At 38.3% G+C, this 27,481-nt stretch overlaps 2 protein-coding genes across 2 annotated transcripts; one reads left to right on the top strand and one right to left on the bottom strand.

Annotated features, from left to right (window-relative positions):
- The first annotated feature begins 554 nt into the window (after nt 1-554).
- On the top strand, nt 555-11,900 carry LOC139711291 (uncharacterized). The gene is made up of 8 exons (XM_071623196.1): nt 555-651; nt 2,715-2,830; nt 3,817-3,889; nt 4,493-4,612; nt 5,315-5,493; nt 6,140-6,210; nt 9,835-10,326; nt 11,226-11,900. The coding sequence occupies exons 2-8, from the start codon at nt 2,787-2,789 to the stop codon at nt 11,672-11,674; spliced, it is 1,428 nt and encodes a 475-aa protein (XP_071479297.1). The 5' UTR covers nt 555-651; nt 2,715-2,786; the 3' UTR covers nt 11,675-11,900.
- Nucleotides 11,901-16,690: 4,790 nt separating this feature from the next.
- LOC139711292 (cilia-and flagella-associated protein 96-like) lies at nt 16,691-26,900 on the bottom strand. Its single transcript, XM_071623197.1, has 8 exons — nt 26,860-26,900; nt 24,696-24,943; nt 23,917-24,136; nt 20,570-20,707; nt 19,911-19,986; nt 19,265-19,444; nt 18,536-18,711; nt 16,691-17,419 (listed from the first exon to the last, which is right to left on the bottom strand). Exons 2-8 carry the CDS (start codon nt 24,790-24,792, stop codon nt 17,374-17,376), a joined length of 933 nt encoding a protein of 310 aa, XP_071479298.1. The 5' UTR covers nt 24,793-24,943; nt 26,860-26,900; the 3' UTR covers nt 16,691-17,373.
- Between the last annotated feature and the right edge of the window lie 581 nt (nt 26,901-27,481).

Here is a 27,481-nt window from a genome sequence, read left to right on the forward strand (position 1 = left end):
GGACTGATCTTGACTTGGTTATAAAGTCATTGCAGTCTCCCCTCCCCGAGGTCAGCTGTCGGTCATTTATAATCATGATCAAACATAATTGAGATGAGGCAAAATACTTCACGAGATGAGTGACGCACCGGCAAAAAACAGACTGCAAATTCCAATCGTAACGGTTGGTAACGTTAACGTTAGATCTTGATCTCTTGTGCCCAGCCACACCGCAGCCCCAGCACAGCAGCTTCTCTCACAGCATCATCCTAGCTAAACACACAGCTAGCATAGGCAGTGGGTTCTCTGTTTGGGCGTTACGTTTGCATAATTGGGCTTTTCAGAGAGGGACTGTCATCATAACGATTTCACATGCCGTACAGAGAGCGCAAATTTTGGGCGATTTGAACGTCATTCCTCACTTGATTATCTATGCGGTGCGTGGCGGTTCTTTTGTAAATTTGGGCTGCACGGGAAGACGATGATTTGGGGAGAACTCGCCACGAAAGAAACTCCACATAAAACACACCGCAGGAGAGGCGCTAGGCGTCGAGTGTTATTTTGGTGAGTTTATACACGATCATGTGAGTAGATTATTCTACTGTGTCGATGTCACGACTAGCACGGAAATGGGACCTTTCATTTTATATTCTAATAGTGATTGACAGTAAGGTAAGATCATGAGATGAGGGTAATCACGGAGCTAAATTTGCAGCCTACATAGTAGAACCCCTAGAGCAAAGAAAGAATTTTATGTTCTTTTTGGACTCTGCTAGCGCAGCAGATCCAGAGTCAAAGTAACGCTACGTGTAGGCCTAGAGAGTCATTCTCAAGTCCAAGGTTCTAAACAGTCCTCGAAGACCAGTTGCAGTGAACAGTGTAAAACCAAGGACATAGCTCCTTCCTTGGTAAAACCAAGGCAGACTCCTGGCCAGTACAGCTAGGTTCTAACATTAATTGCCTAACAGTTGTTATAGGGCCTGCAAGAAATCTTCAGTCTCACAGCCAATAACGTGCTTGCATTTCTAAAACGCAATCTTCGCATAAAATCTTCTGATGTTAAAGCCACAGCTTACAAAACATTGGTTCGACCAATTGTTGAGTATGCTTCCACAGTTTGGGACCCATCTACCAAGAACCTAATCCACCAAGTGGAAATGGTCCAGAGAAGAGCTGCGCGATTCACTTTAAATCGCTACCATAACACCTCGAGTGTCACCAAAATGCTACAAGAACTTAATTGGACCACTCTGGAACAGCGCAGAGAAAATGACAGGCTAATTATGATGTACAAAATACACAATAATCTCACTCCTCTTTCAGCACAGGACTATATCATCAAACAGGCTACTCAGTTAACGAGAGCCTCGCAACCACACTCCTATCAGGTACCATATTCGAGAACTGAATCGCATCGCCATTCATTCTTCCCAAGAACTGTAAGGAACTGGAATTCCCTGTCGTCAGAAATTGTTTCAGCGCCATCTGTGGGATCATTTCGAAACCGTCTAACGGTTGATCACAGTGGCTAGTATTTTCGTCAAATTTTCTATGTGCTTGTAAATATCTGTAAATAAATTGTATTATAATGTAAATAGCACCAGTCTGCAAGAATCTTCAGTCTATTGACGGAGGCAGACTTAATCAGAAGAAGAAGAAGAAGTCTATTGAAGGAGGCAGACTTAATCAGAAGAAGAAGGGCCTACTACTTGTATTTATGGTAGCCCTACTTGTAGATTTGTATGGCTGTTGAAGAGTTGAATGAGAGAGAGAGAGAGGGAAGATGGTGTTGTGTTGTATCTAGTAATACAGCAGGTCAGGTCAAAAAGTGTGTCAGTCGGATTTGTGTGCATATTCAAGCCTAATGTTTGACAGAAAGATCCGTCTGTCAGAGGAGTCTTTAATTTTTTTGACGTTATCGCTCTCCTCTGTATAAGGAGGGGATCCGTGAAGCCAGACATAGTCTCCGCGGAACATTTCCCTGGCCCCGACGACCAGATACAGACCGATCTTTCGGTCAAATTCAAGCCAAGGTACCAGTAACTAGCAATAACAGCATGCTGAGTCTGTGGAATATGAGGCTAAATTCCGTGACCATAGTTACCGCATGCATGCTAGCCCTTTCTAAAAAACATGTGCGTTATCGGTGTTATAGAATGGGTAATTTTCTTGCCAAAGATCCATTTTTCTTTCATGATACCCGATGGCAAACTTACTGGCTGCATTTCATTTTGGCTTGCCATAGACGAGAGCTCGAAAATCATGCATCCAGTATTTACTGGATGCATGGAAAAAAGTACTGGATGCATGATTTTTTTATAGCCAATGGGCATCTCGTACTGTGTGCGCGAACGCTTGCTTAGTGCACAAACCTTTGCTGCAAGTGCACATATACTCTTTCTACTAGTACAAAATGTGTAACTTACAAGTGTACGATAACATACTTACCACTGTGACTTAGCGTACGGCCAGTAAAAAAATCAACACATAGCTCTCGACCAATGAGATAGCAGGATTCTAGCTACCCATTCTATAAAATCTAGTGATCTGTATTTTTAGAGAATAAGCCGTCGGACAATTTACACGTACCCTGCAGACTGAGTGAAACTTCAGACTTTATAGCTAACTTAGATCTATACTTGTACATGTATGCCAAAGGTATACTCATTCTAAACTAAGCTAGAATTGTAAAATTAACAATTTATGAAGGCACGTCTTCTTTGTTTGTTTGGCAGTTTTCATTGGTGCCATTCTACAGAATACAGTTCACCCAGTGGAGACTGAACTTCCATTACATCAAATAAAAGATGGGGAACTGCTTGAAATCTTGTTTTGGGCAGGTGAACACAAAGTAAGTGTACACTCTCCTTGAGTCTTGTTGGTTGCCTTCTTACCCAGGCCCAGCTATTCCAGTTCCAGTTCCATGTCGTATTAGAGTGATCTATTTAAAGTTCTATCTTATCCTGATGTACTGATTGTGCGCATGTAAAGTAAATTGTCTAGAATAATTCCAAGAAAATGTAAAGAAAATTCAATATATTTTTACATTTCTACAATGCATTTTGTAGCATGTAATTCATAAATAGCACTTGACTTTCCTCTTTCAACATACGGGGGACGATTTGATTACCCTTTGATATGCCTGGAACGTGTTGAGGGAAAGTGTACTTTACATTTTTTTAAATACAATTTTTAATTCTTTGCATTTTCTTTGTATTGTCGGATTTACGTCAAATTACAAACTGTAGCAGTCTTCTCATCCAGTATGGCTGTACCAAAATTGTAAAAATACAAAGGTACATGTAATTTTTGAATGAAATTTCCTCAAACTTTCATTGATATGTTCTACTATTGCATGCTTTTACTCAACCCATATTTATCTTTGGATTTCATTCCCCATTGAAAGCTCACAAAACATGTAGAATATTACAAAGTAACAGTACATGTACATATCCGACTTCATACTAGTGTAAAGTATTAGCTCTTTAGATTGGTCAATGAAATTCTGCAACTGATGCTTGATTGTTAGATTACAAGTACAATTGTATTGATTTCACCTACTATCATAGGGATCATTACATAATTGAATTTATGGATTTATGTTGTAGTTTGTATTTTGTGACCCTCGGTAAAGGCATTAGCACAACAGAATTTATGTAAGCCATGGACTACCTGTCATTAATTCCATGCAAGGATTCTTGCTTGCAAAGCCCTTTTCCTTGATAGTGTCTTTCACATGATTGGGTTATAGAATGTACTTGACCTTCTGAAAAAAAAAATCCCACTCTACCATATAGGGCTACATTGTCCATTGTTCACTTGAAATTAATCTTTCAGGAGGAATAAATACTTCACGGGGAGATACAACAATTGCAACGTCGACATCGAGTTTGAGAATCTCATCGATGATGTGAGTATCGAAGATAAGCAGCTGCTGCTGTTATGTTGCTTCAAGAAGGAAATTTGTCATTGTGATGGCACAATGCACTCCCGTTATAACAAAGACAGATATAACAAAAGTCTGTTTCCAACAAAATAAAGATTCAGGCCGCAACATTATCGGCTCTGTGTTTTGTTATTCTTTATCAATTTGCTTATAATGAAATTTCTATATATAACGAAAGAAAACTGCCGGTCCCGAGGACTTTTTGTCACGGGAGCCCACTGTACATACAATTGTGTTAGACTCAGATTTCCAGTGCATTGTAAAGTGAACATCTTTTTTACTATTTTCCTCCACAAATTAACAATATACTGGTACATCAAATTCTCTACATGGTAAATTTACAGTATCTATAAATGTACTGGAGTAACTAAATTGCTGACATTATTGAGAACCCCATAATGAACAGCATAAATGCAAAATTTATTGATGCCAATATCTGTTGAAGAAGAAAACTCTGTTTTAGATTCTCTGATCATTCATCCATTGAGCTTTGAGTTGTTCATCTATTATTTTGGTTCTAAAGTTGTGAAATGTTATGATTCTGTAATGTTTCTTGGAACCCTCCAGGATGAAGTCGACAGGAGTCACCAAGTGCTGACTGAAGAGGAGAGGAATCATCTTCTAAACAGACGCTATGCCGACCTCGTGCAGGAGCAACAGAGAATAGATGCTAAATTGGACAGAGATGTAAGAAGAATTGCAACTCCCTCCCCCCCCCCCCCCCCCCCACACACACACACAGATGTCTTCCTTCATTCATGCAAGAATTCTCTTGCATTTTTTTTTTTGCTTGTATACATTGTGTAAAGCAAAATTTCATTTTCACAGTATGCTGAGTAATAATGCACGTAAACTCTGTCAGTGTTTCAGTTATAAGCTTTAAAGTTTAATCATTGACATCTACATTTGTAATAATATGTGGTCTCTTGACAAAATCACAACTCTGCTGACACAAATCAGGCTCTTCATTTTTTGATGTTTCATGGTTCTAAATAATTAGCTCCTTTGTGTACCTTGTTTTCAATTTATTTGAAGCTGTGTGAAAAATACTAAGTCTTTTTGTGTTTTCATCTCTGTTCCTTTACTTGAATACAGTACTGTTAACTATTTCATGTACCTTGCAGTGCTATTACAAGAGCAACTGTCCAGTGAATTGAATTCATTTCTGTCTGCATAATCTGCTGTAAGTGCTTGAGAGTTGCAAGCATGCCATTCAAGATAGGTCATGCTTCTAGTAGCAAACTCTCAATCCTATTTGTTTGAATGAGTAATGATGACTGCAGCATTTCTCTCAAAACTCATGCTATGTTGTTTGATGCAGTGTATCCAGGTTCTCTCTCTCTATGTCTCTTTAAAGCTGACAGTTTGACATGTTTTATGATTTTGCAGTTAGCGGTAGAGGAAGAAAATGCACGGCTGGAAGAAGAGGCATATAACGCAGCACGGCGGGAATCGGCACGGGCGGCCAAACAAGCGAGGGCGCTAGAGCGGCAAAAGCAGGCTGGCAAGCCACAGAGCAATGGGACAGCAAAGTCATGGCTGGGGTCAGATGCAGGCGACTGGGAGATGTAAATATGTTTTGTTTTGTTTGGCATGAGGATATAGGGATTTAAACTGCCTGTACTATCCAGGTATATGCAGCCTTGCTTTTGTAGTCTGGTGTACTGTAAGCTTGTGATAAGCAAAAATCTGAACATGCATGCACAGTAAGCTTGGCAGATCGAATCTGCTTGGGTCAGTTTTGACCAGTAGGTGTCCAATCATAGACTTTACCTGAGAGCTCAGCTGGTGAATGAAAAATGAACTGTTGGGAGCAGCCCCTCTTGAAATCACTTAAATACTTGTAGAAGCAATCTTTTGTGTGTTGGTGTGTCTGTCTTGAGTGTGGAGATGTGAAAGTATGTTGTTGTTTTTTTTTTTTAATGGACGATGACATCACAAGAAGCTCTCAGGTACTAAAGGTTCAAATTTCTCAACCAGGGCTTTGCAGTAACGTGTGACATTATCACACCCATTTTTCAATGGACATGCTCAGAAAGACTTGAATGCCCGATTTGAAAATATTTATATTTCATGGCAAACATCGCCATCGATCATTTGTTTGTTTGTCTTTTTTTTTTGTATGTTTGTTTTCTGTGGCTATTTTTCTGTCAGAGTTAGTTTGTCGAGACATATCACTTGACATGGCTGTCCCTCTTCCTTGTATTTATGCAGTGCCACTGAGGATGATTTTGAGACATTTCTTGAGAGCGTGAAGGCCAAATCAGAAACAGTCAGAGCCAGCGGTAAGTGTCTTAGCAATCTTGTGCCACACTGGAGTGGCACGTTGATGATAGCACAAGTGTTAGCTCTTTCAGGAGAGGCTACATGAAAAAAAAAGAAACAAAGTTGCAAATATTCTAAGGGAAAATTAGGAAATATTGTGCAACAGATGAATCAGAGTTTGAGCAAAATCAGATGTGTGTTTAATGAAGACATCAGTGAGTTATCTAGTATGGCATCCTGCTGCAATTATAACAGTTGTCACTTTGTCAAGTGATCTCACTCATATAAAACTAAAAGTGTGAACATCATCACTTTCACATGAAAGCTTTTTCCATGATTTTGTTGGCGTTGCTGTTAAAGGGGGATTTTACCTTGAAAATTAGTGAATAGATACAGAAAACTTAGAGGAACAAGATGATGAAAGTTTGAGCAAAGTGCAATCAAAACTGAGAAAGTTTGATGTGTCAAAGTTATGATCAGTAAAACAAAAAATTAGCAATTCTATGGTGTCATGCACAAGCTCAACTCCCATTTTTTTTTCTATTTCCACTTCATACTATGAGACACGAAATGTTCTTTTTTCCTGTCTCATAAAGTTCCAATTCTACGTGCACCCATAGTACAATCATTGTTAATGTTAATATTGTATTTTAATTTTCATATTACCCTCTGTCAACATATTTTTATTATTTTATTGCTGTTGATATAAAGGGTTTGATTCACTTATTGGCTTGGATCATGCATTTTGTTTGAAAGTTTACCCAACAGATTGCATGTATTGCAATGAAAGTAGGTTTACAAGGTAATTCATGGGTAAAGTACTAACTGGCAATCATTGTGATTTCCATCATGTGTATGCCCATTACTAACAATCCTCAAAAGATCAATATGCACGAGTGCACTATTCATTCCATATTATACTGCATTCATCCTACAAATGATATGTTTTGGATAGGTATATGAAAAATGTTGATAGTTTAGTAGGTCATGGCACTTGTTTGACATTCTGTAAGACATTTATCTTTTGTATGCTTGTAAATGCTAATTGTTAATAATGATTTTGAAGAAGCAATAGATTAATTCCTCTGTCGGGTATAGGAGGCTTTGCAAGATTGTGTGTACCAGTTTGTGTTTGTTGGTCTGTCTATGTTTGTGTCTGCATTTGTGTGTGTTTATGAACAATTACTCATTGTTACTGCGATGTAACAATAGAACTACTCGAGGTAAAGTGATAAAGTTTAGAATAGGAAGCCAAAAACATATTGGATCGCTGTCAAATGCAGAAATTTCAAATTTTCAGGCAATTTTCAGAATCAGTTTAGGCCAACTTGGCACAGGGATCAATATACTAAGGTGAAATGTTGGTATTAATGTTTAAAATTATCTTTAAAAAATCAATTTGACAAAAATTTATCACATTTTGTGAAATTGTTCACCTACAGCACCAAGTGAAATTCAATCACATAATATTTAGTTAGATCTTAGAAGATCAAGCATGAAGGGCCAATTCAAATATATGCAGTAATGTTAATACTTACGGTTATTAAGCACATAGTAACAGAACCATTCCTTATTGGCATTGTAAGCAATATGAAAATCAGGTATAACATTAAACAGGAAACATTTGTGACTCATCATTTGGTATAGAGGCACATAATCGACATTGCTATGTCAAATGTTGTTCTTCTCAGTTCGCAAATATGTTATGATGCACCACTTAAACTTAGGTACCCATCATGGTCAGAAAAAGATTGTACAGTGCACTCCCGTTATAACGAATACGGTTATAACGAAATTCCGGTTACAACGAAGTAAAAATTCAGGCCGCAACATCATCCACTCTATGTATTTTTATTGTTTATTTGTTCGGTTAGATAACGAAATTTGGATATAAAGAAAGAAAACTGCCGGTCCCGAGGACTTCGTTATAATGGGAGTCCACTGTAGTGGGGAATCAATCATTAGGAGACCACGTCTCTGCTAGTTTCAGACTTACTGATCATTGTATGGAGTATCCTATCCACATTGCTGAAAGAGAATATTTATAGACTGGTTATTTATAGATCAATCGTTTGCTAATGTTTGAGGAAAAAAGACATTAATATGTCCATAGAGCGAACAAATTACTTTTTACTACCAATAGAACACAAGGAAGTTATGTCTCGATTACAGTATGAGAGAGGTTGAGTGTAGTTTGCTATTGTGTTGATGTTATGATTGTTTATCAGTGTTGAAAGATTTTATTTGTTTCTGTTGCAGAAGACTGAGTTAAATCTTAGCTGAATATGTTTGAAAGAGCAGGTAAAGAGCATACCCTTTCCGTAGTAGACTACATCTGTGAAAAGAATCCTGTACTTCCGTAGTCAATAGTTAAAGGCATGCCTTTAGTGCTGTACCAGTAATCGTGTGTAGAGCTGTTTTCGTACACTTCAAAGCAAAGACTCTTGTATGTCAACACGCAGTACCCAAAGACAAGTGTGCACAGAAGTCAAGACCACTAAAGGGCTGTTCATGCATGGCTAACTTAAGTAATATACCAAACTGTATTAGTGTCTTTATTTCCAGATTTGAAACCAAGAGAAACACGGTTCAACACCTAGCGTACTCTTCCCAGTGTTGTAAAGTTTAAATCTGATCAGCTTGACTGCACATACTGTAAATCTAAAAGGCAGAACAAAAGCAAACTAGAAGCATGATACAGTTTCTGAGGTTACATAAGGCCAGTAGCTAAAGTATAAAGATGCACAGGTCAGTTCAAGCTGTGTATTGGAAACACAAGTGTGTAGTTTAGGGGAAAAGAAAGATACATGGATATTACGTTTGAATTCCTGGCTGGTTGAGAGAGAAATTTGTTAAGCCATGAATCAGCGTTAGATGACAGTTAACTTAAGAAATAAATGCTTTCAAAATGGTTAGATGATGCTCAACAGTTTTTGCTGAATGTTTTATGCGGAGGTGTTCAATGACACTATTCTCATATTGTTCCATCTATGTGTGGGCTGCACCTCTACAGAAGTGCAGAGAAAATATACCACACCTTCCTTCCGTTATCATGCGCCAACATTTGGGTTAGAGGAAGAAAAACTCCTCACAGTTAAGCATGATTGGTAATTTTGGACAAAGATGTTCCTTTTATCCTTTTATTGAGCAGTTTGTTTGACCAGTGAGGAATCTAGGTACCAGGAACTTACAGCCTTGTGCGTGTAATACTCGTATTGAATTGGTGTTCATGACACCTTCAACTTCTTTGCACAGCAGACACTGTACACAGTCACACACAACTTTCTGGTATGATGTACACTAAGTGTGAATTTATCTTCCCAGGAATTTGAGTAAATCTGCTGAGTTTACATTCTCTTATTTACGTATCTCACATCTATGTTTATACTTAAGTTATAGGGGTAAATTTACTTTATTCCAAGTGTTGCCGATCGTATGCACTATCCCCATTTATTTTGCACTATATTGTCTCATATATGTCACATCCACTTTCACCCATCCTCGTCATTACAACTTTATTTTTCAGTGTTTCATTACAGTATTAAGTATGATTTGCATTGTTTTTCCCTATGTAATGTTCAACTCCCTCGTGATTGCTGTGTTTTCTTTTGCTTTTTTGTTTTTACTCTGATTTTTGCATGCAGTGGCATCTATGTTAAACAACACCTCCACCTCTAACCCTGTTGTTACCAGCCAGCCAGCTGGTCATGAGCCCAAACACACTGGCCCTGTTTCCCCCAATGCACGACAAGCCCAAACCAGCAATACAACGACTTCCCCACAAGTCCACCAGTCCCAAGACACAACATCTCACGTAGTAAATACAAGCACAGTTGCCATGGCAACGAGTGCCTCGACCCTGTCTGCAGTCCAAACCACAGTGACAGCAGCTGGCCCAAGTGTCACACATGTTAGCCAATTACAGATGTCCACTCAAGTTAAGCACAACTCACAAGAGATACATGTAGGAAGAGGTGGAGGGACGCTACAGGAAGGAGAATTCCAAGGTGTGGGGCAGGTTGGAGAGGGGCGAGTTGACCCAGACGAAGTGTCCAGTAAACCTGATGTGTTGAGTGAAACCAGTAAAGTAACCTCTCCTGGCACGGGAGACATTGCAAACAACAAGAAAGACGAAGGTACCATTACCGGACGACGCTTTATGAAAATCAAACATGCAGACAAAAGCAAAATAAATGTAACAAAATATGATCAATTATCAAAATAATCCGGCCTTTTTTTTTCCTGATATGACTGAAAAAATATGCAGTCATTTTTAGAATGACAGTTGTTTTATATGTGGCGGAAATGACAACTACAAATATCATGACATTGTATAATGCAGAAGGGTTTGTTTTTATTTAAAGTGATAACAGCCCAAGAAGCTTTAATTCTAGCATGATATTGCAGTTAATTTGTTCATTAAAGTACATCAAAATATTGAACATTGCAGCTTAACTCTCTATGAGTGACATTACAGCTCATGTTCAGAAACAATTTTGACATACTTCATCTAATGGCAAACCCCAGTGATAGAATGAGTGGACCCACCAAGTTGAAGTAATAGTGACAAAGTTGTGATGTAATGGTAATATTTTTGTCTGTGTCTCTTTGTTTGTCTGTGAAATTTGCTCTTTGTATCGGGATTCAATTTCACTTTTTGTGCTGATTTTAATTGAGATGGCATCTGAAAAGTATCTGCAGCATTTTGTGCTTCTTGTATTTGTTTGAACTGTGCAGTTTGGTTTCTGTCACCAATTCCAAATTTCGTAATGAATGTTATTAGTTATCCTGCTAATAACAACACCAGCTGTGAGAGTATAAAGTGTTTTTGTGAGATCTCTGTTATAAGAGGAAATGAATGTCGACAGGTGCAGGGAGAGCCATTAAATCACAAAGAGTGTTTTGATAAGGTGAAGTGTTGATGTTGTACACATGTAGTGAAATCATATCAAAACACTGCCAGCAAGATGTAATGAAAGTAATATTGGGCAGTATTCCAACAAGATTGATTTCTTGTTTTGTATGACTTATACAGGCATGTCCTACTACATCCAGCCACACCAAAGGTCGACCAACGAGCATACCGGCAACGATGACTCCGACGTGGAGTGGGAGGCAGACTTTGTGTCGGCAGACTCAACCCCCGAACCCATCACAGTGCCAGCCTCTTCCTCGACCTCATCCTCATCCACGACATCCAAAGTCCGTAACACCCCCAGCTCTTCCAACTCAACGGGTGTGGCAGCGCGCCCGCGGCCAACGAGAACGGGCCCCCCAACCCTCTCCAGCTCAAACGGCCCTTCCCTGGCCAACGGTAGGATCCCTCACTCTCGGGAAGAGGAGGTTGTTACTAGTTCTTCCGCACAACCAGCCGCATCAACGTTGTCCAGTGCCACCAGCTCGTCAGGCCCAACCGTGAAGCCGAAAAAGAGCCTGGACATTGACATCGAAAAATTTCTGGAGGAGCTTGAGCTTGACACATGATGTATAGTAAGGTGTGGCCAAAGAATTAGACATTGAAAATGAATAGCCACCCAGAAATGTGTGCCTAGAAGGGTACAAGGCTTAGGCTTACAACATGATATCCAGATGTTCCAGAGGCGCTTCAGCCACCAGATACCGGTATTATAAATGCTACCCCGATTTTTATTAGAAATCTCACAAGTCAGGGCGAATTGGTAGTAGATAAACCAATCCAGCACAATTATTGTTCCTCAAGTCTTTTTTTTTTTATTTTTACTTTTTGCCAGGTGAGTAGCACTCACTCACCCTTTGCACAACTCGGCACCAATTGGACTCTTCAGTGAGCATTATTAAAGTGAAGACCATGCGTTAGCTGTCAACGGCTCACGGTTCTTTCATGATGTCCTCGTAGTGTGGGTGCTGGAAATTTAGCCTCCATGTATACATGCAGCTCTTCCCTCCCAAGCCAAACTGGACCTCAAGGATGTTGACGTGTCTCTCCTGAGGTTAAGATGAACGTGTTGATGTTGGGTGGCACTAGCGTGAAGCTTGCAGGGATGTGAACAGCGAACAATGTGCAATATCTACAGAAGTGGTGATGAGTCACAACTTGCAGCATTCTGCAATGGAAACAATAGCCAAGAGAATTCTTATTGTGCCATGGCACAAACCTTTATCTACTCTTGTATGTTGGAGTTTTAGGCCAGTGAAAGGTCATTCATTGGGGTCATAGACCTTTATTTTCTTCTTTCTGTTTCATGTGCAATGCATTATCAAGTCATTCATGTACTGATAATGCATTAAATACAGTCTATATTGGTTGAAACTCAAAAGAGTTTTACTCTGGAGCAATTTATATCATCATAGTGGTAAACCACAGTTTGGTTGATGAGGATTAAACTTTGCCAAAAAGTACACATTCCCTCGACTTGTTGCTGCTATGTGTTAAGGGTAATATTATTCTCCCAGCCTTCTGAAAGAGGCAATTCAGTGCTCTTTTATCATGCGTGAAAAGTGAAAAAATGTTTAATTCTCTGTATTTCTTTATATCATTCTATACATACAACATCGCAAGCCATGGTAGTCTTTTCATTCAGCAATGGCGGCACAGAAAGTTTAAAAATTCATAACTTTTGAACAGATTGTTCAATTTTCCTTAAACTTTCACTGACATGTTCTACTGAAATTACTGCATTCTCTCAATCACATGTACAGTATATTAAGGTAAATATGTCTTTTAATGTAAACAGTGGATTGCAAAATTATGTAGAGCAGGGACAAGAAGTTATAATGCATTAAAACAAAAACAATCTAGACACCAATACATTCGAGTACTGGTATCAATCCAGTCATGGGTTGTTGTTTGTTTGTTTGGCCATTTGTATTGCCTCAGAGTTAAAAATAGTCACAACTTTAAGCCTAATGTATTCCTTTGTTTTTATACCCTTGTCAGTACTACATGTATATTTTGGTCTTGCAAATTAATGTTTAATTAGGTTATGAACCTTTCAGCATTCCAAATTATGAAAACAATGTCATAGGCCTGAAATGGCGCATTTCTTTCATCTTGATTTGCCTACAACATTGTGTGTTTATCCAGGTCTACATCATTTCTTAACATTTCTGATATTACTGTCACAAAAAAAGAAGAAATACGTGCATTTTGTTTATTAAAACCATGTAAATAGGTTTGTCACATCAAAGCAAAGTGCATATATGTATGATTGTTCTAATGTGGTGTACATGTTTAACTTTTGTGCAGACTTTCATCCAAAAGCTGGCCATGCATTGAATAGTCCATTTTGGTAATGCATTGTATGGCTTGAGATATTTTCAGTGAATTGAAAGTTCTGTAGTAGCATATAATCAACTGTTCCATCAATGTACAAAGCCCACCTGATATTCTAGTTCCCTAACTACTCTCAAACAATTCAACTAGGAAAGTAAGGTTTTGTACTTGATGGTTGTTGTTGTTGGTTGTTGTTGTTTTGTTTTGTTTTGGTTTTTTGTTAAGTATGGGACTTTTCTGACAGTGGGCATCCATCATGACTTTACATTGGAAAGAAAAAAGCACTGTAATCACAAAACTGCATTCTAACTTTAACATTTTAGATTGAAGAGATAGGTATAATGTTGCTCTTCAGATGAATGTCATGCTGTCGTTAGCTGAAAAATCCAAGTGTGCTAACCATGTGGACAGATGTCTCATTTCTTCAGTTTCCTACTGCAGAATTGCTTCTTTTTAGAGCTCTAAAGCTTCATTGTGTTTGTTTTATGTTGTTTTTTTTATAATTTCTATTAAAAATAGATTTTTATGGTTGTTTGTGAGAAAGCAGAGCATGGTGTTTGGTAAATCAAGCAGCATTTTATAGTAAGATCGATCGTAAGTCTCCTGGAGCTATACAATCCACTCATTACAGTTCCGAGTATCATTATCTCTATAGACCAATCCAGCCTGGCAGCAAAATCTGCCATTAACTGCAGTGTCCCATGCGAGTATGTGTATAGCAAGTGCATGATATATGGCGACCAGCTCGCGCCCGCTGCAATATATATCATGCATTCAGCATATGCATGCCTAACTGGAACACTGCAGCTAATGGGGGTGTTATGCCAGTCAGACTAGTGTATATGATCATTATATAAATGCATGTACCGTAATTTATATAAATACATGTAATTACGTTTGAACTCAGGTAGGCTTCTTTCTCTCTCAAAAAAAGTCCAAACCTTACTGCAGCTTTATTGTTTCATTTGCAAAGTGCTTAAAGGTGTGTAGAGCTCTGTATACTACACATGGACCAATTTCACAAGTTGTCACAGTAGAATTTAGGTCACTTTTTTAGATGAATATACATGGTTATTCATAAACATGGCTATTTACAAAGCAAATGGGAGTAATGTATGATATGATAACACTGTAGTGGTATTCATGGATAAGATGACACTTGAACAAAAAGCTATATTTTTTAGGGGAGAGGGAGGGCAATTTATTTAAGGGTTATTAGTTTTATGAAGTGTATTGGATAAATTCTACAGATGTAGATGAACCTGCAAGCCCATGAGAATGGTTCTTTCTTTGAAATCTGTTATCACCCTAACCCTGGCTTCAGCTTCATGTCCTTTCAGCATTACAATGTAACTGTCTTTTGTAGTCCATTTCTCTGTTACAGGCTGTATACTTTTCTGTCAGTTGTGTTTACATGTACAGTATATTCAAAATTCAAAGAGCTGTCAGCCCTTTAGTATTGTATGTTTAACATATTTATACATTCTCTCCATTTTTCTTAAGATCTATTTAAATGGTTCATTTAGAAGGTGATATTGTTTATAGTGCAAATAATGATCACAATGTGACTGTAAATAATAAGATATCAAATTGACATTTGTAGATACAATGATTTATTCACAAGATTCTTACGCACTGGACAGAGTTTCCCTCTGCTGCAGTTTGGCAGCATAACATAATATATGAATATACAAAGTAGCAAGCAGCACATTTGTGTATTTGAAGGTATATAGCAATTATCTTGGGGATGAAAATGCCAAGAGCTGGAATGCATGAAGTCAATACTTATCATGAGTATACAGTATAAGGGAGTTTACAGTTGTGATTTGCTCATGTGCAAAATCAAGGTCAAAGGGCAATGTTTGGATATTAGCCATTGAGGTAAAAAAACAAAAATGAATCCTCAGGCAAATGCGGACCAGAAATGTGACGTTATGATGTGTTTCACACTTGTTAAAACATACAGGTGAATGTGATTCATCAGCAACGTTCAACGAAAGCTGTTCATGCATTTGATTTACATTGATTACAAAGATGGCATGCTTCAGTGCACAATGCTTCATCACAAAGACCTTTCCATGTCATTTGAAAGTCTGTGGTTTAGGGGTGAAATGAGACATGCACTAAACGTGAACTCCTTTAAGTTGATGGACAGCAAGTGTTACATGTGTACTGTACATTGCAATATTTGTAGAAATAATTTTCTACCCTCGATTCTGTGATCCTCATGGACTTTGGAATAAACTATTTTCTTTCCAGCTAATGTATGCCGACTCTGAAATTAAGCTTGTGCTGTTGCCACCGCCCAACACATGTATGATGTATGTTTTGGTTGAGACGTATACATGTAGTACTCTTGTAGTCACTGCATATCCTCAACATTCACCGTACACAACATGAATCAATCAGTTTACATAAAAGTACGGAGATCCAATTTTCCACTAGGGCATACAGAGATTACTGTCCAGTTCAATGTCCATGTGTTTGTTTTGTTTTTAGACACAATTTCCATTTCCTTAGCATTTACACAGCATATTATTGATGATGTGTGTTGGTTGCAAGTTAATGGATATAACTCATATTAAAAGATTTATCCTAGTTTCACCATATTATTAATTTGTGAGTCCCAGTCAATTCGCAATAACTTTTATCATATGTACTACCCAGACATACCTAAATTGATCTTAAATGATGTTCCAATAACACACCATTGACTAATTCAATAGATTGTTTTCATCTTCCCACCATAAACAAGAAGCTCTGCAGGCCAACATTAACTAAATAAAAAATATGGAAACCACACTGCATTTAAATAGCAAAATTTCAAAAATAATGAAATTCCTAATCAGCACACTACTATACCTGCAAACATATTAATTTAGCAAATACGGGAACATTCGTATTCATGATGAGGTAATTACCTGCTTGAAACTTACTGATGTGAACTACATAGCAATGACATACAGCACTGTTCCTGTTCTTTGGTGTTGGTGATGTGTTTTACGTTGAATCCATAGTTGGCCATCAAGACACGATACAAATATAGTGGTCCAGTGTATCTCTATAAAACAGGGGCTGTACTTCTGTCTGTTCTCATGCATTTAATAGGCAAGCTGAACACGAGACATACTCAATAATCACTGACCCACAGCCCATGACAAACCCACATTAGCATATAGCCTTCAATATACACAAAAAAAATAATTATTTGCTATTTACAATAATGTATTTCACCATGATCGCTCTATTTCTATGCAAGAAAGTGCAAATGGGATATTTATGTTGTCATGATTGCGAATGGAAGAAGCACAACCAACAAAAGGGGAGCATGCATAGGAATATGATAGCCCGTACAACAGGCAATTCACGCACAGGAAGTAGCATACATGTTCAGATACAATGTACTAGTAATGCAGTAAAAAATATACATGAATTGCTAACAGCATTATTACAGTGTTCAAAGAAGACACTTATTTCAAATGAATGCTTTTTCTATGGTGTCATTTGAACCCAACTGTTCAAGGTGCTAAACTATGTGCTATACATTGTATTTTCATGTGTACTCGTGAGGGCATCATAATTGCATATATAACATGAGCAATGAGAGAAGACAGAATTTTTTAAAAGAAAACTCATATCAATGAGCAGTCAACAATTCTCCATCAGAGAAGGAAGGGTTTCTGCAGATGCCATCAAATAGTTTTGAGCATGTTGTGCACACAAGCTGTTTCCACATGACGGTGTCCAAAGCAAGTGCATTATGAAGACAGCATTGATGGGGGTACTGCTGAATTTGTCCAACTCCTGGGAAGCTGATGTCTCATTTTTTTCTTTCTTCTTCTTTCTTTGATGATGACATTCTTCATGGTCGAATTTCCCATTTACCCTACAAGGAGTACAGTCTTTGTCTGTGTATCTGGATGTGGAGTGATCACGCTAATGTTCCTATCGTCCTGAAGTTTGTGCTGTTGATTGACCTGGAAAGAGAAAATGCATCACAAACATGAAACATGGTAGTTGTTGGCAGAACTTTGTTGAGAATTTTTTTTTTAATAAGCGGAGCTGCAAACAAGTATCACATTAAAGAAAATGAGAGGGAGAGTGACCAAATGATAAGATACCTATTGATTGCAAGTGTTGATAAAATCATCAAACATGAATTGTGTCCATTGACATCATACAGGCAGCTGTGCTAGTCGTATATCTGTGAAATCATTGTTCAGCAATCCTTGTCTGTTTTGTGCATCTTGACAATGTTACTTTATCAAGACAAATTATTTCATTGCACATTGTTTAACTCAGAATTTCCCTGTTACAGTGTCAAAAAATCCCCAACACATGACTTTGTCTTTTGATCATACCCAGAGATTCTTTGTAAAACAATACACTGGCATTGAAAATTGCCATTAATTTTATTATTTCTGTGTCATTTCAATCCAATTTCAATTGGTTTCTTGTTTTTCTTTGTTGATTCCATTTGAAATACAAACAAACTATAAAAGTTCATCCGTAATAATCTTTTTTAACTTTTTACTTTCACACACATACGCATGCACACACACACACACACACACACACACACATAAATAATGGCTCCTGTTACAAGATGTAATAGCGCCCCCTATTGTTGTGTTGTAATCTTGTAGGCATAAAAGAAGTTGCCAGAGACGACAGCTTTGTCCTGGAAGGAATTCAGAATGGCAGAACAAGAGTTTACAATCATCTATCGAAGATTCTACATACCGAACGTGGGTGAAAGTGAAAGCCAACAGCTCCTTCATAAATATATGCATAGCATCATATTTCTGTAAAAGCTGTTATTATCATGTACAGATATTTTCGCAAATGAGGATATCATGGACATTTTTGCAAGATGATGTTTTTGCTAATGGACACCAATGCTAACATAAGTGCACTATGGATTACCCTAGCGCATGGCGACATTTTCGCGTGTTGTTAAATTAGCGGGTCCAACAGTGATCCATGAAATTCCCAAAAATAACAGCTTAACAGTTCCATATGTATAAAAATGCTTTCGATTTATTTGGTACTTTTGTGACATTGTGTAAGATATCATTGGTGCTGTACTTTACCTGATAACGTTTTGATTGATGATGGAGGATGTTGGTGCTGACTTTGGTCCAGGGGACGGTGTGAAGATCTTGCCGCTGCTGTTGGTTGGGGGAGGACCCTTCTTTGCCTTGGGTCGGTAAGGGTCATTGGAGTGTGATGGGTAGGGGTCAAAGGTTCCAGCCTTCATTCCAGCGATCTACATGGACGAAAAAAATTGAACTAATTTCTCACAAACTATTTCCATTTTATCCCACAAACTTTACCAAATCTTCTAAATTACTGAAGAGTACACATTCTTGTCATGTATAACACAGATTGCAGTCCGCATTTGCAAGCTCACCTAACAATAACACAGTAGAACGATCTCTTTTAATGGCAACTTCAAAACAGTCAGGGGAATGTATCAGGGCAAATCTTCCTACAGTCAACCTTGCTTAAGTCAACCTCGCATGTTAAAGTCAAATACACTGTAATTGCCTAAGTCAAAGGTCTTTTTCAAGTCTATTGTTTCAATCCCTCATAAGTCGAATTTTCTCAACGTCAAAGCTATCTACAGGCCAAATAGATTCGACTGCGGCAAGGTTGACTGTAAATTCATTCTTTAAGAGCATGTGATCCTGAGTAATGACATTGAAGTTCAAGCACCATAGATCTGTTCCGATCAAATCATCGAAAATATCTATTTGCAGCAAAGTGTCACAAACTAGCCAATCATACTCAATATCCTGACTGTTTCCATGGCGACTTACTTCCTTGGCTGGATGGCTGGGCCTGAAGGGTTTCACATCCTTTTTGGTGCTGATCTTTGCCTTGAGTGGGGGCAGCGGTCTGTCGCTGGCGTAGGGGTTCTGGTCAAAGTACGACTTGGGATGCATATTGAGGCGAAAAGCACCACCTTTCAGTGCTGCCTTGTGCTGCTCGAGGTGTTTCTGAGGAACAGGCAGGACAAGGTTTTGATGATTTCGTTCTTGACCTCAAAAACGGATGTTACATATTCGTTTGGGGTGCCTCCAACATATTAACATGATACAGATAAAGAAAAAAAATTACAGAAGTCTTCTAGGAAGCTTCCAATACGACAAAATACTTTAATAAGTCGAACATTTTAAATGCTGCGAGTGTTTTGAGTTAATGTTCATCACACACACATATTGCAAATCAAAGTTGGCTTTTACAGGAACTTTTTCTTCTGTCACTCTGTCTTGCTGTTTACAGGAGTTTACAATAAATTGTTTACATGCATACATACACACATGCGGCAGTGTAACAATTTTAAAACTCTTCGCTGGTAATATGCAAGAAGAATATATTGCGAGTAGTCGATATGCGCATCCACAGGGTAAAAACAGAGTACCAAAATGCAACAATAAAGATGATTTTATGAATGATACTTACTCTTCTCAACTCCTTGCCCTTGTCATATGGGTTTGAAGAATACTGATAACCTTTTCCAATCGTCAATGCGGGATAGCTGAAATAGCAAAACAAATTATTGATTTGTGTGATGCAGGTTTCTATGTGTTCTTTTTTTTTATTAAACAAACATCACTGTGAAAACAAAAAAACAATCCTTGTTGTTTCCTCTTGTGAATATAAAATCCTACAGTTTGACAGCTTCATTCCTTGCTAGGCCTGTTTTAACTTCATCCTTATACAATAAGTGGTGATTGGTGAATCTCCATTGTAAATGGATCTACTTCTTCATAAAATACACGTTGCATAAATGGCTGGCACTCCAATATAAATACATATACCATGCACATAGTTACACCACAGCACAAATTCATTTCTTCGATCAAAATTTTGTTCTGATATTACAGGAAATGATCCCTTTTGAGAAAACTGACCGTATTAAACTGTAAAGAAGAACAAAACAAATTATATCGACCATTCCTCATGCACTTGTCCAATACGAACAAGTAATTATGTTGAAGTTCCGGGGTACTTAGAATTTTGATTTATAAAGAGAGAAGGAAATGAGGGAGGAAAATGGAAAAGGAGGATAGATCATTCATTATGTCAAGAACAAATTTAAGTAAACGACAGAAACGCACCCAAAACCTGTGCCCTTCTTTCCGGGATTGGTGATGACATTTCTTCCAGGTGCCTTATGGCTCTTGGCTCCTTTGCCCACGGGACTGAAGGCAGGAATGGCCCCCGAGAGTGTGCCATAGTGGTTGCCCAGTCCGCTCCTGTAAACAGCAATTTACATCAAATACAGTGAGTGCATGAAAGGAGCATGATGTTATGAGTAGATGAGACAAATGTTACCAATGTCTGAAAAACTGATGCTGTGAAGTACATGAACAACTTGTCAGTCTGATGCATGCAGAGGAGTCCGCAATCTCATGAAAATTGACCACCAAAAACGGCACTTTGAGTGTATCACCACAGTTTGAAGTTCATTCGCATGAGTTTTCCCCTACCTTAACTAGAACTATCACTCATTGTGATTAATATACTCCCACCCACAACTGAGGAAATTAGCTCAACCATGATTTTTTTTTTACTTTTTAATGAAAAAAAAAACTAATGCAATGCACTGTCCAACAGTAAATAAATGTATTGCTCACTGTTAGTCAAATGTCCCACATCTCAAGTCAAGTGCTCAAAAACTGAGTGAGCAAGATAAATAAACTGAAGATTTCTATGGTTTTTATTAAAAATTGTATAACCATGGCGCAACACAATGTTGGATATTAAGAAAAAAATGAAGTTTTGCACAACTATATATCATAGCCATCACATGTGCCAAATTTCAAGCCAAATGCTAACAGGATGAGGGGCTTAGTTGAATTCACAATATTAGTGTATCGTTTTCATTCAAAATATACTGTTACCGTGGCAACACATTTTCAACACTGACAAAAGAGTTTTTGCACATCTAGGTAATGTACAGGTAACATGTGCCAAATATGAAGCCAAAATGCTCTAAACATAGAGAGTTAGGATCTAATCGAAATGTTTGTATGATTTTCATTCAAAATGCACTGTTACCATGGCAACACATTGTTCAACAATGATGGAATACAAAGTTTGCATATCTCTGTACTACAATGGTTGCATGTGCCAAATTTCAAGCCAAATGCTCAAAGACTGAGGGAGTTACCTGAATCCAAAATATTTTATATTGATTTTCATTCAAACTATGCTGTTACCATGGCAACACAATGATCAACAATGACGAAAGGTTAAGTTTGCACATCTACATAACATAGTGGTCAGGTGTGCCAAATTTCAGGCTAAATGCTCAAAGACTGAGGGAGTTGGCGGAATCCACATGCTTTTTGGTGAAAAATGTTGTTACCATGGCAACGCATTGTTCAACAATAATGACAGATTAAGTTTGAACATCTATATGCTATAGTGGTCACCTGTGCCAAATTTTAAGCCAAATGCTTAAAGACTGAGGGAGTTAACTGAATCCAAAATATTTTTGCATGATTTTCATTCAAAATATACTGTTACCATGGCAACACATTGATCAACAATGACCAAAGACAATGTATGCTCATCTACGTACTCTAGTGGTCACATATGCCAAATTTCAAGCTTAATGCTCAAAGACTGAGGTAGTTACCTGAATTCACAATATTTTTGTATGCATTTTAGTGAAAAGCTGCTGTTACCATGGCAACCCATTGTTCACCACTGACAAAAGATTAAGTTTGCACATCTATATACTATAGTGGTTGCATGTGCCAAATTTCAAGCTAAATGCTCAAAGAGTGAGGGATTTATCTGAATCCACAATATTTTTTTTATGATTTTCATTCAAAATATGCCGTTACCATGGCAACGCATTGATCACCACTGACGAAAGATTACCTTTGCACATCTACGTACCGCAGTGGTAATGTGTGCCAAATTCTAGCTAAACGCTTAAAGACTAAAGAAAGTTAGCTGAATCCACAATATTTTTGTATGTTTTTTGGTTAAAAAAAAGCTGTTACCATGGCAACGCATTGTTCATCACTGACGAAAGATTAAGTTTGCACATCTTTATACTATAGTGGTCATGTGTGCCAAATTTCAAGTCAAATGCTCTAAGACTGAGGGAGTTAACTGAATCCACAATATTTTCGTATGACTTTCATTCAAACTATGCTGTTACCATGGCAACACATAGATAAAAAATGACGAAAGAGTAAGTATGCACATCTACATACAATAGTGGTCACATGTGCCAATTTTTAAGCCAAATGCTTGAAAACTGAAGGAGTTAGGCTAATCCACACATTTTTGTATGATTGGTAAAAAAATTCTGTTGCCATGGCAACAGATTCATCACCACACACATATGTGTTTTGCACAAATATACATTACATTGATCGTATATCCCAAATTCAAACTGAATTGCTACAAACCTAAGAGATTAGAGCAATCCACAACATTTTGTAAGATTTATATGAAAATCTTCCGTTGCCATGGCAACGCATTATGAAATACTCACGAAAAAGGTCTCTTGCACATCTGCCTGTGATAGCGGTCACACATGCCAAATTTGAAGTTGATTGCTCAAAAATTGAGAAAGTTGTTCGATCCACAAGTTTTTATGAAAATATGATGTTGCCATGGCAACGCATTGTGCGATACTAATGAAAAAGGTGTCTTGCACATCTACCTTTGATAGCAGTCACACATGCCAAATTTGGGGTCAATTGCTCAAAAAATGAGAGAGGAGTTCGATCCACAACATTTTGCTAGATTTTTAAAAAATTTGCCGTTGCCATGGCAACTCATTATGCAATACTAACGAAAAAGGTGTCTTGCACATCTCCCTTTGATAGCAGTCACACATGCTAAATTTGGGGATAATTGCTCAAAAAATGAGAGAGTAGTTCGATCCACAAGTTTTTACGAAAATATGCCGTTTCCATGGCAACGCATTATGCGATACTAACGAAAAAGGTGTCTTGCACATCTACCTTTGATAGCGGTCACACATGCCAAATTTGGGGTCAATTGCTCAAAAAATGAGAGAGGAGTTCGACCCACAAGATTTTGCAACGGACCGACCGCCCGACCGCCCGACCGCCCGCCCGACCGACCGACCGACCGACCGACCGACCGACCGACCGACCGACCGGCCACCCGACCTCAGGATGATTCCTATATACCCCCCCTACACACTATGTGTGGGTGGGGGTATAATAAATGCTGAAATAGGGTTTACCACGCCAGCACTTTCATTCAACTATCACAACACATGTTTTTGTCATAATGCATCAGTCATGTATCAATCAAATATCACCACACATGAAAGGAGATCAATAAATACTATGAAGGGAAAAATAAAAAATGCTACATTTGAAGTCCATACTAGCTTTTACATTCTTGCAGCAACTTGTATGATTGAGCAATGACATAACCATTAATAGGTGGGACTAAAGAAGCTTACGGTTTCTTATCGCCGCTGCTAGGGAGGAAGGCCTTTCCGATATTCTTGTTGCTCTCTTTCAGCCGGTCCTGCCTTCTCCTCTTCACAGCGTCACTGTAGGCTTCCGACTCAAAGACTCTGTTAAACTTCTCATCGAAATAGCCCGCCTGGAGTGCCGACCTGGTCTTGCTACCTCCTGGTAACATTTGCTTTGCTTTGTGTGCCGCTTCGTTGAAGGGCTCTGTTGGTAATGATTACAGGGATAAACAAAAGATCAATTCAATGATCAACCAAGTGCAATATAAACATAATCTAACTCTACCAAAATTACAAAATACAACTACACACGTAACTATAATACAACTCTGAACCAGAAATACAATACATGCACAGAAGTCATTGTGAAGTCAGCAAGAGTAAAAGATTGAGTCATACATTTATATGAATGGAAGGTTATCATATCAAAATAAAAGTTTTAATAAACAATTTTGCAGCAAATTATCATGATGTATGGTGAAATCGTGTTTTAACAATCATCCCAGATTTAAAGTTTGCAATGATGCACAACAGGGATGAAAATTAAAACAACAAATTGTCCATACATTCTTTAGTTGTTGTTTTTTAAGGGAAATAAAATACTTAATTACATGTACACCATTTACATGCACAGAGAACTGTAATTTGAAATTCATGAATATTAATATCCAAAGGCAAATCAGAAATCTAATAAAAAGCAAAAATCAACTCTGCCTTCATAATGTACTGAGATACTTTATACTTAAATTATAAATTATTCTTACTTGATCCAGGTGGGACGTATCTGTCGCCAATCGACACATATCCCATCTCTTGGAAGAGACCGATTCTCTCCATGTCTGTTTTTCCTCCGCCAGCCATGATGTCGTCTTGCTTAACCCTTTCCTGGCTACTTTGTCCTGGTGAAATTATTTACTATCAATGGTGAATTCTCGACTTGTGTGACCAGAACTGCTGCTGTGGATCTGTCTCGATATTGCTCCTCTTTAAAAAAAAAAAAGAAGGCCTCTATCTGTGGACAGAAAATCAGATCCTTTATCACATGAAACTTATACTGGTACTCTCTATACACAATGCACATGATCATTTATTGTACATGCAGGCCAATTGCATTTACAGGTGAAAACGTAGTTCTGGTTTGCCTGCACAACAGTCAAATTTCGCTACAAAATGTACACGTATGAGAAATGCACGAAATAACGCTGTAATAACACAAAGAAAAGTAAAATATGAACCAAAAAGGTTTGCACCTCAAAACTTTCCTGATCTGGGTCAGGCTAACTCGGACTCAGGGACAACTTGGCCTCACTTTGATGGCAGGGCCGAGTTGCCCCTCTGGATTTACAGTGTTGTACTATGAGAGTGCTTCACGTTCTGGCCGGTTGCAGTTACGGGCTGAGTTGATACAAAGCGTGCATAAAAGAACCTCTTTGACGTGCATACAAAATGAACGAAATTGTGCAAGACGGGTTTCTCAAACTCTTACCAGAACTACCTTTCACTTAATATCCCAACAAAAGTTGAAGTAAAGAAGATTCTTATAAGTATATGGCTCATGGCGTAGCTCCTATCAAAGGCTAAACATCAGATATTACATGTATCATCAATGATGTAGATCTTACGCATTAGGCCTAATTGGATTTTGTTAAGGTGAAGGTAGAAATAGCCAGAATGTTTACTAAACCCACACAGGGATCATGGCATTAAACTCACATAGACCTACTCAAACTGTATGTAGAAATCATGTTTACTTGTACAACATGTTGTACACCACTCGTAGTAGAAATTCTACTAAAAGTACTAGTAGTATAGTGAGGTGCCCGCACCTCGTCAGGGGCCCGAATACCGTCACCCCACTTAAAATAGTTTTGAGCGCACTAAACAAAAATGTATGCCCGGGACTGTGTTCTGTACGCTTGAAACTTGGCAGGGCTACCACAATCAAGCAAATTGTGGTGAAAACCGAACAGTTTTTCGCGAAAATCTGAAATTTTCATAGGGCTATAGGAATACGTGTTAAAGTCACCCGCACGCATCTTTTACGTGTATGTCTATGGGAACATCACTGTCACCCGCACACGTCTTTTACGTGCTAAGCCTATGGGAGAGCGAGTGACGAGTTGTGGACCCCTTCCTTAGCGCGCAACTTTTTCGCATCGTTCGCGTTCGACGACGATAGCTGCAAATTTTCAATATTGATCAGTGAACTTGTGATTCCATTGGAATTTTCAGCATTTTCCCTGTATGTGAGTTGGATTTCAAAAAATTTCAGTGACGAAATGTGATTCAAATATGGGCAAACATTAACTAGGACGAGGTGCGGGTCACCCAAGTATACTACAGTAGTATAAACACAACACACCGAGCCCAGCATGCTATAGACAATCTAGGGTTCTACAGAGTATAGTGATATATGCATCTTTACAGAATATGAAAGTAGAAACTATCTGCTCTGCCGCCTCTGCTATGCCTTGGTTGGTTAATACTGCTATGATTATAGCAGTACCGGTACCACTACTCATTTATTTCAGTAGACTCGTTTATCTACTCGTTTATTTCATTAGGTATCACATATTTTATTTTATAGCAGTACTCGTTCATTTCATGGGAATAACACTAACGGTTAAGTGTTTTAATAGGGGTAATGCCGACTTGGATACCAAATCCCACTGCCACCAGCCAGAGCTGCTACTATGTGCTAGCGCTAGCAGCAGCGCAGATGCAGAGCAGAGTGCCGTTACTTATTTTTTAGGCGTGTTGACTGTGTGTGAGGCCCACTACCACTTCCGAACACTTTTGGGAATTAAAGTTTTCTGCTTGGTAAATTTCACATGCACGAGCAGACACGAGACCAGAAAGATTACATATTTCGTAGGGGCTAATAGAAGTGTAGTACATATTACTGGAAACAGAAAAATCAGAACTTACCAAATCAGTCGTTTATTCTAAATTTCGTCTTCCGATATCACGTTTTTTGATGTTGGAAACGGAAACGCTCTTCCCACACTCCGTATCGCAGGCCATAGAGGTACGTTCACTGTTATCCGTTCGGCGCACACACACACACAAGTGTTGTGACGTGTAAATCACAAAGGAATCATACACACACGCTACACAGGTGCATAAACAGAGCAAAGGTGATTCCCGCAACTACACACAATAGCGAAGTTGCTAAGCTACGCGAAGCTGGTCGGTGGTACAAATGGCCAGTGTCTGTCAGAGAGGGCGTTTTATCACTCTCTACGAACCAGTCACCACTATACAGTTACTGTATCACAATAATATTGTAGGTATCAAGCATACTGACTCCAATGAACCCTTTGCTTGCAATCATCATGTAAAAAAGCACAATTTTCTGATGATTTATGTTTGCTCTAAGGTATCGGGAACTGAGTCAAGATATGGAATGTTGTATAACTATAGTTTCATGCTCGCTCATGCTTTCATTTCGTTCCGTTTGTTTGACAACGAAAGTGAATTCTTTCAGAAATATGACAAGCTGCTGCATTTGGTATTCAATAGGCCTATGAATATAAATAATTTTGATACC

Source organism: Diadema antillarum, unplaced genomic scaffold (genome assembly GCF_040938485.1).
Source record: "Diadema antillarum isolate AM-2024a unplaced genomic scaffold, OU_Dant_1.0 seq00001638_RagTag, whole genome shotgun sequence".
Classification (NCBI taxonomy): Eukaryota; Metazoa; Echinodermata; class Echinoidea; order Diadematoida; family Diadematidae; genus Diadema; species Diadema antillarum.